Source organism: Lactuca sativa, chromosome 4 (assembly GCF_002870075.4).
Source record: "Lactuca sativa cultivar Salinas chromosome 4, Lsat_Salinas_v11, whole genome shotgun sequence".
Lineage (NCBI taxonomy): Eukaryota > Viridiplantae > Streptophyta > Magnoliopsida > Asterales > Asteraceae > Lactuca > Lactuca sativa.
In genome coordinates, this window is record NC_056626.2 from 187,447,498 (window position 1) to 187,459,834 (window position 12,337).

At 32.6% G+C, this 12,337-nt stretch overlaps 2 protein-coding genes across 2 annotated transcripts; one reads left to right on the forward strand and one right to left on the reverse strand.

Moving 5' to 3' along the window:
- The first annotated feature begins 7,146 nt into the window (after positions 1-7,146).
- On the forward strand, positions 7,147-10,791 carry LOC111918951 (uncharacterized). Its single transcript, XM_023914567.3, has 5 exons — positions 7,147-7,550; positions 7,944-9,058; positions 9,467-10,158; positions 10,240-10,296; positions 10,388-10,791. The coding sequence occupies exons 2-5, from the start codon at positions 8,086-8,088 to the stop codon at positions 10,631-10,633; spliced, it is 1,968 nt and encodes a 655-aa protein (XP_023770335.1). The 5' UTR covers positions 7,147-7,550; positions 7,944-8,085; the 3' UTR covers positions 10,634-10,791.
- LOC111918952 (F-box/kelch-repeat protein At1g15670) lies at positions 10,687-11,931 on the reverse strand. Its single transcript, XM_023914568.3, has one exon. It carries the CDS (start codon positions 11,854-11,856, stop codon positions 10,798-10,800), a length of 1,059 nt encoding a protein of 352 aa, XP_023770336.1. The 5' UTR covers positions 11,857-11,931; the 3' UTR covers positions 10,687-10,797.
- Between the last annotated feature and the right edge of the window lie 406 nt (positions 11,932-12,337).

Consider the following 12,337-nt stretch of genomic DNA (forward strand, 5'->3'; position numbering starts at 1 on the left):
TAGTTAATTCAAGTTCCGAAAATAATATTTAAAAAAAGAATTTTTCCATTTTTCCATTTATTTTGCATTTTAAAATTCTTTTTTAGAATATGTACAGTGTAATATTCTATTAGAATATTTCATGTATTTTTCAAAAAAAATGGTATTTATTTTTATTTTTTTTAGTTAACTCAAGTTCCGAAAATAATATTTAAAAAAAGAATTTTTAGATTTTTCCATTTATTCTGCTTTTTAAAATTATTTTTTAGAATATGTCAGTGTAATATTCTATTAGAATATTTCACGTATTTAAAAAAAAAAAAACGGAATTTTTTTTTATTTTTTTAGTATTTTAAGTTCCGAAAATAATATTTAAAAAAAGAATTTTTGGATTTTTCCATTTATTTTGCATTTTAAAATTATTTTTAGATTTGGTCTCACGGTCTCACAAAATTAGAATGGTCTCAAACGAACCTGAACCTATATATATATATATATATATATATATATATATATATATATATATATATATATATATATATATATATATATATATATATATAGGTTCAGGTTCGTTTGAGATCATTCTAATTTTGTGAAACCGTGAGACCATTCTATATATATATATATATATATATATATATATATATATATATATATATATATATATATATATATATATATAATCACTACACCCCTATAACAAAATTTCTTGAATATGCCACCTACTTCTTCTTGAAGACCCAAGCTTCCTAAAGAGAGATTCACACTCAATCTGAAAACTCTAATTACTATTAAATATTTATTATTTTTCTACATCGTATCTACTTTTAATATACTCTCTTTAGTCTGTAATTCTAATGTGTTAAAGACTCATTTTCATTGCTTCATAATAACAAAGCAGGGTCGACTAAACAACTTTGTAAACATCAATATCTATATTTCATTTAGAACCTACTTATATAATTATGTTACATCTACTGGGTTTTAGCGAGCTTGTGAAGAACGTTAGGGTGCGTTTAGTTGCGGAAAATGGGTCGTTTTCTGGAAAAAAAATTTCAAGAAAAATGAGAATTTTAAAAACACGTTTAGTTCTTCTATTTTTCTAAATTTTTAACGGAAAATGAAAATTTTTCGTTTTCTAAAATTACAAAGAAGTTATAATTTTTTGGAAAACTGATAATCATTGTTTTCCAATTTTTCTAATTCCAAAATTTTTCTAAAATATAAACACACACCCACTTCCACCTCATCCACATCTACCTATCCCCACCTTAACACCCCCACCTACCCACACACCTCAATTCACAAACACACACACACATACCTACCCCCACACACCAACCCACCGACCCACACACACACACCCACAGACATCCACCTACAAACACACACATACATACACACCCACACACACATACCCACAAACACACACACATACATACCTACCAGCACACCCATACACACTCACACACACACACACATACCCACCCACACCCCCACAAACACACACCCACAAACCCACACCTACCCCCACCCCCACCCCCACCCTCACAGACACCCACCCATACACACACAAACCCACACCTACCCCACAAACACACACTCGCACACCCATCCACCCAACACCACTATCACAATCATCGACATATCATCACCATCACCACCACCACCACTACTAACCCGTCACTAGCACCACCACCGCCGCCGCCACCACCGTCACCACCACTGACATAATTGTCGCCGCCGCCACCATCGCCTGTCATCACCACCACCGTCGCCAACCCACTACCGTCACCGCCCCCACCCACACCCTACCACCGCTACCATTTTCTAAAAATAAAAACCGATAGAAAAATACACATCTAAACACGTTTTCTAACTTTCTAAAATTGAAAATGAAAAATGAATAAGTTTTAAGTAAACACGTTTTTTAAATTTTTCAATGAAAAATGTAAATGAAAAACGAAAATCAAAAAGAAAAAACAAAAAACGAAAATTAAAAATTGTTTTTCAATAACTAAACGAACCTTAGCGTTTAAAAAAAAATATACTCCGATAAACAAATCAAATTCATCGAACAATGAACACTGCATTAACCTTACCTTAGTCAACGTGCACTACTTTCAAAATTAAACTGCTACAGTACCAACTAGATTCTTTTGTGGGCCCATCGTCTTTCTAAATTAAAACGTCTCCCTCAACTATTATCATTATTCATATTTGGTCCTCAAACTATTGGTTTATGTTAAAAGTCTCTAACTATGAAAACAAAGTTCTATATACTCACTGCGGAACTAGAATTTTCCAAATAACGTATTAAATTTAGACAGATTTAGAAAACCATTATTTGAGTATAACTGATTAAAGCATAAACAATTATTTATATTCAGCCCAAAGTGATATTTATGTGTTTTGAAATTAAAGCTGAAAAAAATAAATTAAGGTATCCACTATTTAGTTTAATTAGAATGAACTTCATAAAAGTTTTGAACATAAATGCCTTAAAACAATATATATCATTGGCAGTTAACAAAAAATAGTCTATAGATTCTAGCTTTAATATTAGATTTTAAATAAAAATTTATCTTTTTTTTTTTCAACCATAATTTGAAATCAAAACGAATTTCAATAATCACAATTATCACACGAACATCTAAATTTGAGTCATTCTTAATTTCAATAGTAATTTATCGCGACGACACACGTATCTTTGAAAATAATAAAATATAACAATAATTTTAACAAATATAAAAAATAGATGAATAAATAACTTAACTTTTAGTTATCTATTTATTTGTGTGATTGACGTAACTAAATTTTTCTCTGATTAGTAAACTAAAAAAAAAAAAGTAGTTTGGGCTATATGCATAGGCTGGCTAAGGTGATAGAATGTATATTATGGCTAAAGACTAAAGAGTCATGAGAAAAGTTGGCATGCCCCAGTATTGTCTCCGCGGTTGTATATACTCGGTCATTCTTATATATTGGCTCATATTTTTTATTAACACCTAGTGAACACTTGAAAAACCGAAATATTTTAGTTGGTACGTAGATATATAAAAATATTAGGTTATAACCCGTGGGAACCACAGTTATAAAATAAATTAAATATTTATAAAAAAAACTTATAATTACTAATCAATTATTATAAATAAATTATTAATTAAGATATATATTTTTATATTTATATAAAATTATAATCGTTGTTTTAAATAAAAATGTGAAATATATTTTGAAGATATATAGCAGACAATATTTATTTATGAAGTAATGAAGAAAAATAACGTTAAATTCGTGAATATTCAGTGCAGATGAGGTAGATATTTGTATATATATATATATATATATATATATATATATATATATATATATATATATATATATATATATATATTGAGTATATTGTACAGTTGTTTTATTTGAAAATTTAAAAATTACATTGTAAAAATGAATAGGTGTTATGCATGGATTTAGTATATTTGACGGAATTGCATAAAGGTGACGTGATTGTTTGAAATTACATTTATTGAATAACGGTTATTGTAATAAATTAGGCAACAGATATTACAAATCAAAGGGAGGAGTGAATTAATGGAAATGTAATTAATGAGAAAAAACATAAGACTGACAAGTGGCAAATAATTAATTTCAAGCTCTAAATAATTGACACGTGGCAAATTTGCTACTCTTTTATTAGGTAGGGAGATTTAACTATTATTGATCAAATATCCTTTGATAAAAACAAGTTTAAGAAAAGTTTTAGTAAACCAAATTAAAGATGATAATTTCATGTGAAAATTAAGAAGAAACATGTAAAAGAAGCAAAACATTAATATATATATATATATATATATATATATATATATATATATATATATAGGGTTAGATTATTTTGTTTTTACTATCTATTGTGTGAATGTATGATTGTTTCTGGACCAATCATTTTAGTTATTTTAAGAAAGTAATTAATGCATATTACATGTTGAAGATATAATAGGTATTAATTACATCTTCAGCATTTAATATGCATTAATTACTTTCTTAAAATAACTAAAATGATTGGTCCAGAATCAATCATACATGCACACAATAGATAGTGAAAACATTTGAACCTAACTCTCTCTCTCTCTCTCTCTCTCTCTCTCTCTCTATATATATATATATATATATATATATATATATATATATATATATATATATATATATATATATATATATATATATATATATATATATATATAGGGAGAGGATCAAATGAGAACACCTAAAAGGTTGAGAACGCGAGAACAATTCTGGACCAATCATTTTATAAGGGTATATTAGTAACTTTATATAAATATTAATTAATGATTTCCTAAAATCTAGGGATAATGATTTTAATTACCTAAAAAAATTAATATTTCCTTTTAGTTAATGAAATATATATAAATATATATATTTTTTATGATTTTTCCCAAAAATAATTTATGACAGTTTCAAAAAAATTACCTAAAAAAATTAATATTTCTTTTTATTTTAAATCTGAAAAGAAAATCTTAAAAAAATTATTATTTTCTACTATTTAACGTTTTTGTTTTTCAAAAAAAAAGAATAGAAATCCAATCCCAAAAAATCTAATGCATTTTTCATCAACTGAAAATAAAAATAGTGTGAAAATTATCATTTCTTCATAAAATGAATACCTCTAATCATAAATAAATACACTCATTCACATGAATACACTATTATTCATAAATAAATACAATTATTCATACATGAATACATTGTTATTCACAAATGAATACACTGTTATTTATAAATTAATACACATTCTATCATATAATGAATACATCTAATCATAAATAAATACACTCATTCATATTAATACACTACTACTAATAAATGAATACAATCATTCACACATAACTGCAATGTTATTCATAAATGAATACACGTGCTATTCATAAATAAATACAACCATTCACGCACCCCCTTCATGATCCGTTTTTTATTGTCGATCGACTACAACGACATCAAGAGTGAATCGGTACTGTTGAGTTCATCGTAGCCTAAGGTGGATTGAAGGCTTCCTTCCCGTCACTCCCTTTACTGTCGCTGCCAAATCAAACAAAAAGAAAAAAAAAAAGAAGGAACCCTTAACTGTTGAATAAAATACATTTCTATTCCTCCCAAGTTGTTGAAGATGTTCATTCATCATTTGTCATTACAATCATTTAGGTCATCCATATTTACTCGACCCATCTACAAGAAATCAAAGAAATTTTTTGTATTAATAAAGATCGATTATAATCATCGACAAGAAATAAATCTATATTAAAAAACAAACAAAATAACAAATATGCACAGATGAATACATCACATTCCAAACGCCTCTTATAGACTAAAGAAGTAAACCTCCTTAACGATTAAACTCAAAAAATATTGCATTCTTCATCTTCTTCCTATTCATTTCAAGAAACAAAACAACACCAAAATCTATTGATTAAGCTCATCCATTTCTGTTAAAAAGCAAACCCAAAAACCCACATCAAACTCCACAAATTTCAGTCAAAACAGAAGATAAAAAAGGGAATCAAACAAACACCAAAGAAAAAAGCGGAACCCTTACCTGTTGTTGAATCGGTGCAACCCTTCTCGATCACCAAACAACCAAATGTCGAAGCTTTGTCATCGGAAACCAATTGCAACACGAACAGGGAGAACTCCCATCGATTTCCCATAGATTCCTTAACTTATTGAATGCATTTCACTTGTATGTAAAGAAACAGTAGGAACACAAATTATTTCCGACAACCAGGTCTGCAGTCGGCTCCTTGCCCTGCCCTAATACCACCGTATCGCCACCCCTGCTACATCCTCCTCCTTCTCGATCTCTTTTTCAGTCACACCAGTTCTTTCCCGCAACTTCTAATTCTGTCTAATAACCCACTACATCTAATTTCTCTCAGGATTTGTCGTGCTCACCCCCATGATCGGCACACATTGAATATGCATGTGTGTGTCTCGTTGATTCCCGATTGACCAAACCCACTATAGCCTGATCATGTTTAAATTGACTAATTTCTGCTCCTTCTGTTGCTTCCATCCTTCTCCTTTCTTTAATCGAACCGAGAACCGGTGGTCTTTTTTCCCCTCCACTTCGCGATTAATCTGCCACCACCGAACCCTCCTTCTTTCCCTCTGTTGTTCTTCATTCGCTGCCAAGAATAACCACCAGGAAGGTCTGATTTAGACGGATCTATTGAGACTGATGTATAGATGAGGGAGGCTTGCCCTAGGTATATAGAGAAAGATGAAGTCGAAAATGGGGGACTGAATTATGAAGTCGTAGGTTTATACAGAGAGAGATTGAGAGATTTTAGGAGTTGTTTAAAATAAGGGAATGATTAATTACCATGATATCATTTTCTTATTTTTAATTCAAATTAATTGAATTTAAACATTTTAATAATAACAAAATCTCTATTTAATTATAGCTTTAGATCTAAGATAATAGATGAATGAGATCTGTTCTCACGTTCTCAACCTTTTAGGTGTTCTTATTTGATCCTACTCCTATATATATATATATATATATATATATATATATATATATATATATATATATATATATATATATATATTCTTACATTTCCTTCACTTATGAGAGATATTAATAACAATTATATTATATATATATATATATATATATATATATATATATATATATATATATATATATATATATATATAATTTGATTATTAATAAAAAAATATTTCTTTTGTCTTTTTTTTTTATAACTTAGATATTGTACCGGTAATATTGACAAAACTATGGTTTAGATTGACACAACATGTCCAAAAAGTTAACCATCGCATAATATTATGATAGTTTTCTGGTGATGATGACGAACTTCTAATTGAATCCTCCAATACACCATCCATTCTAATAACATAACAAGAAAATATATGAAGGAGATGCAAGCATTATGTAGATTATACTAATATATGTAGGGACAGAGCCATAATATGAATTGGTTGAACACTTAACACAGTAGGGTTTTTTGGATATTGGATTTAAAGTAACAAGGGCTATATATAACAATTAAACAACTGAAAGGGACTTCATTGTAAATTATTCCTCAAAATTTTACCTTTCTTCTTCCGTCAAAACTCCGTCGACACGAGTACTCAGCACGTGTGACTTCTTTCCTCAGTTTCAGACAAATCTCCCTCACTCTCAAACACACACAAACTCCATAGCAGATTGGTGTTTTTTAACTACTTTACAAGCTTAAAAAGGGGAGAAAAGAATCACACTTGTTGCTGCTTTCACCACTGGTGATCGAAGTTGGGAGCTGCCAGAAACCGGAAAATTGACTGTTTCACCGGTTTCTGCCTCTAGAAATTTGCCAGATGATTGAAGTGGCATTGTTCATACATCGATCCGTATAAGAAAAGTCAAATTTTGCAGATTAAACAGGAAGTAACTGAGATGATCTACTTGCTCAGCTTCAGAGTTCATTTCCTCGATCTATCCGAAATTTTCAACGCCCGTTACAATTGAATCAAAGGCATTCAGCAAATTAGTAAGTCTTCTTGATTACTGATTTTCTGTTTCCTTTATCGAATCGTAAATTTTCTTAGCATATTATATGGATTGAGTTTGTTCTTCAAGATTCAAAGGCGAGGCGATTATCAGTCAACTCTCCAATTCACTTGCCGACGAAAGCGCAGACAAAGGAATCTATAATTTTCGTGAAACACTGAATTTGCAAATCTACAATGTGATCCTGCAGTTAATAACTTTTAGGATGTATGCTTACAAAGAACTGAATCTGCAATAATTTTTTCCCTAATTATGATCGACGTTGACTAAGTATTCATTATGCACCTTCTTGTAACATAAACATACTGAATGTTCTAGGATTGATTTTTTCTTGTGTCAAACAACCTGAAACAATGTGTATTCCGTTATGCAGGATGCAACTCTAGGATTGATTTTTTCGAAGCTCTCATTATTCTGCTTAAACCCTAATATTAAGAATGTTGGACATATACTCTCATAGTCTTAGAAATGATGTGTTATGATCTTATGCTGCTTGAAATCAATTGAAAGGGAATATGGATGAATACAATCGAATAGATGTGCAAAGAAACTCAGGGAGACAATCATCACGCCCAGTCTCAAAGTCATTATTATCAGGTAAATCAACACCTAGAGGTTCTCCTTCATTTAGAAGATTAAACTCCAGTCGAACCCCTAGAAAAGATGGAAGAACAGGTGGATTTGGTACTAATTGTTTCAAAAGCAACCGAATTGTGCTTTGGTTGCTTCTGATCACTCTTTGGGCTTATGCTGGATTCTATATCCAATCAAGGTGGGCTCATGGTGACAACAAAGAAGGGATCTTTGGAGGAAATGATTCAAATGATGAAACTGATAAAACCGAATCTGAACAAGTTCCTAGGAGGGATTTGAGTGTGAGTAATAATTCATTCACAGATCAAGTTGTGATCAATGTCAATCAGCCTGATGTAAAGAAGACAAATAATATGGTCAAGAACATATCTAATGGTGTATCAAAGTCACACACAATTGTACCCATAAAGAAACGAACTAAAAGATCAAGGCGTAAACGTGGTAATAAAAAAAAGGGTTTGGAAACTGAGATTAGTAAGAATCTTGAAATCCAAGAAGAACAACTTCCTAACACAAATGCTACTTATGGGATGTTATTTGGTCCATTTGGTTCAATAGAAGACAAAGTTTTGGAATGGAGCCCTACAAAGCGATCAGGAACATGTGATAGGAAAAGTCAATTTGCTCGTCTTGTTTGGTCAAGAAAATTTGTTTTGATATTCCATGAGCTATCAATGACTGGAGCTCCACTTTCAATGATGGAGTTAGCAACCGAGCTTTTAAGCTGTGGAGCAACTGTTTCTGTAGTTGCTCTTAGCAGAAGAGGTGGATTGCTAACCGAACTTGCAAGAAAAAAAATTAGGGTTCTTGAAGACAAAGATAAAGTCAGCTTCAAAACTGCCATGAAAGCAGATCTTGTCATTGCTGGTTCAGCTGTATGCTCATCATGGATTGGTAAGAAACTAAGTCTATGTTTGGCGTACTAGCTGTAAAGCTAGCTGATAACTGAAAAGCTAGCTGATAAAAATGACATTCGGTAAAAAATTAAAGCTAGCTGAAATATATAAAATGGCATATAAGGACATTTAGGATAATGACTTTTCTATAACTAATTAAAGGTATATTTGGAATATTTTAAAAAAGCTCCAGAAAAGCTAGTCTAAGTAACTTTTAGAAAAAAAACTGGCTTATAAGCTATTTTTGGGTTTGTCAAACATGACAACTTAAAAAACCTCGAAAAATAAACTAGTTTATCAGTTAGCTGTTGTGTGTCAAACACAGTCTGAGATCTAAGAACCTTTTGTAATTTTTTTATAAACTTTGTGTTTTAAGTTTTTATGACAATTAGAGTGATGATGACAGAACAATATCTTGACCACTCTGTGGCTGGGACACGTCAGCTTGTGTGGTGGATCATGGAGAATCGACGCGAGTATTTTGACCGGTCAAAGCTTGTTCTAAATCGTGTAAAACAATTGGTTTTCCTTTCTAAATCACAATCTAAACAATGGATGGATTGGTGTAAAGAAGAAAATATTGAATTCAAGTCGCCACCCTCTTTGGTTCCACTCTCGGTTAACGATGAGCTAGCTTTTGTAGCTGGAATAAATTGTTCCCTAAATACCCCTGCATTCACCACTGAAAAGATGCTGGAAAAAAGATTGATGTTAAGAAAAATAATCAGAGAAGAAATGGGAGTCAAAGATAGTGATATGCTTGTGATGGCATTGAGCAGTATAAACCCTGGAAAGGGTCATTTTTTGCTTCTTGAATCTTTAGAGTTGACCGTTGATAAAAGCCAAAGAGGATTGGTTGACCATGGTGAAAGTTTAAAGAAAATGTTGAGAGGAAGTGATGAAAAGAAACAAGGGGGAGAGATTAAGCTCTTAATTGGTTCAGTTGGGTCAAAGAGCAATAAGGTGTTTTACGTAAAATCACTCCTTAAGTTCTTATCGAATCATTCGGATTTGGAAAAATCCGTGTTATGGACCCCAGCAACAACTCGTGTTGCCTCTCTTTACTCTGCAGCGGATGTCTACGTTATAAATTCTCAGGTGACAATTATACCCTTACTTTTTGCTTATAAAGTTTTGACTTAATAAACATGACGATTGACTGAATAAGGATAAGCACAGGGGATTGGAGAAACATTTGGAAGAGTAACAATTGAAGCAATGGCATTTGGTATTCCCGTAAGTCACTCTAAAAAAAATAGCAACATAATTTTAAACTTTTATAGTTTTATATATCTAATTATAATTATACAATTTGTGTTTTGATTAGGTGCTTGGGACAGATTCAGGGGGCACGAAAGAGATTGTGGAACAAAACGTAACGGGTCTTTTACACCCTATTGGACATCAAGGAACAAGTATTCTTTCCAAAAACCTTCAATATTTACTAAAAAACCCATCAGAACGACAGCGTATGGGACTCCAAGGAAGACAAAAAGTTAAAAACATGTACTTGAAAAAGCACATGTACAAGATCTTTTGGGAAGTTCTATACAACACCATGAGAATAAAATAAACTTTGCCCACTGTTTCTCATGATTTTCACTGAAATGACAGAAACAATGAGCAAAATCCAGAACTATTTATATTTATTCGTATTCTTTAATCAAAAGTTATGTTATGTTAAAAAAACAAAATTCGAACTATTATATATTTATATTTATAGTTCCTGTACATTTTTTATATTTCCAAACAACAACCGGACTGAACGTGGCCGGAATATTCCTCCGGCGTCTCCACCTTTTTCCACGTGTGGCTCTTCAGATCTAACACGTACACCCCATGACTTTTACCAAATCCAACAGATCCAACGGCTAATAGCCTTCCTTCACATCCGATTACACAATGTACTCTATCCAAATCCTTTGGGATCTTCGTTTTGAAGGAATGATCCAGTGCTACGATCACACCATCTTGATACATGTACATCACCCCATCACCACCGTCCACGCATGTTCTCGGACACGTGTCAGTTCCCAAGAACTCATCTTCTTTTTTTTCCCATCGCCACGTGGGAACATCGAAAGCTTCTGCGCTTGTCCCAAAGTTCCCTTGCATTGACGTGTTGTACCCACCAATGACGTAGAATTTGCCACGGTGGAAAGCTCCTTTGCATTCGTCACGCTCGTCTGCCATGTCAGGTAGTATGACCCATCTATCGTCCGCCACGTCATACATCATCCCTGACCGGAGTGCATTCTTTTCGTTATCATGTCCGCCGCCGACGAACACTCTCCGGTCATTATCCGACGCACATCCAAAAAACGACCTTGTACTCCCTGGCATATCGGGCCCACGTCGCCACGTGGCGGAAACGAAGTTATACACAAAAACAAAATTCGAAGCCTCCCAGTTCTCCGGGCTTAACCCGCCCATCACCACAAGATTATACCCGACCGGAGCAATCTGACAAAAATAAGGTAACCCGTCGGAAAACCCAGGGATCGGCGGCAGCTCACTCCAGTCACCAGTTTCCAGCTCGTAAACGGAGAGACGGTAAACCGGTGTGATCATATACTTCCGTAACCCGTGGTTCATGTTCGAATCAAGCTGCGACTGCACCATCACGAAGATGCGACGGCTCAGCCCGGCGGACTTGCGGTGGTTCCGAAACAGAGGAAGGTCAATCTCCGACTTCCAGCTCCGGCAAACGGAGGCGGCGGAGGAGAAGTGGTTGTAAGGGACGCGAATCAGACACTCTAAACCGACATCATTGGGGAGACCTGGTATGAGGTCCATGAATTAGGAGTGAAATTGAAAAAGAGATATGGAGTATGTGTGAGAATGAAGTAATGGAGATCAAATAAATAAAGGGGGTGGAATGTTTCTAGAAGGTAGTGAGTTGAGTGAGTGAGTGAGGCGGGGAATCGATAATAAGACGAAAAGAACGTATAAACGGAAAGTGGTGAGACGTGAGACGGACCCATTGGCCGTATTTTGTTTTGGTTTCTTCGAGTTGACGGTTTTCTCTTTTGTAACGGACACGGTGTGCTTTAACAAAATAATGGATGGTATTAAAGTGCCTTTTGGCATAACATGATAAAATAGTAAAAAGTATATCTATATATAATTTTGTTTCCATTGTAAAATATAGATTATGTTTATTATTTTAAATTTAAAATAGATCTGATACAAATTAGGGTTTGTTGGCCACAATTTTTTTTAGAATTTTAAGAAACTTTTAAATTAAAAAAAAAAAAAAAAAGAATCAAACAAAAGA

Bases quoted from the DNA above. Each gene is read 5' to 3' on its own strand.
- LOC111918952 (XM_023914568.3), bottom strand. From the start codon at position 11,856: ATGGACCTCATACCAGGTCTCCCCAATGATGTCGGTTTAGAGTGTCTG.
- LOC111918951 (XM_023914567.3), top strand. From the start codon at position 8,086: ATGGATGAATACAATCGAATAGATGTGCAAAGAAACTCAGGGAGACAA. The intron at 9,059-9,466 runs GTAAGAAACTAA...TGATGATGACAG, and splicing joins TGTATGCTCATCATGGATTG to AACAATATCTTGACCACTCT. The intron at 10,297-10,387 runs GTAAGTCACTCT...TGTTTTGATTAG, and splicing joins CAATGGCATTTGGTATTCCC to GTGCTTGGGACAGATTCAGG.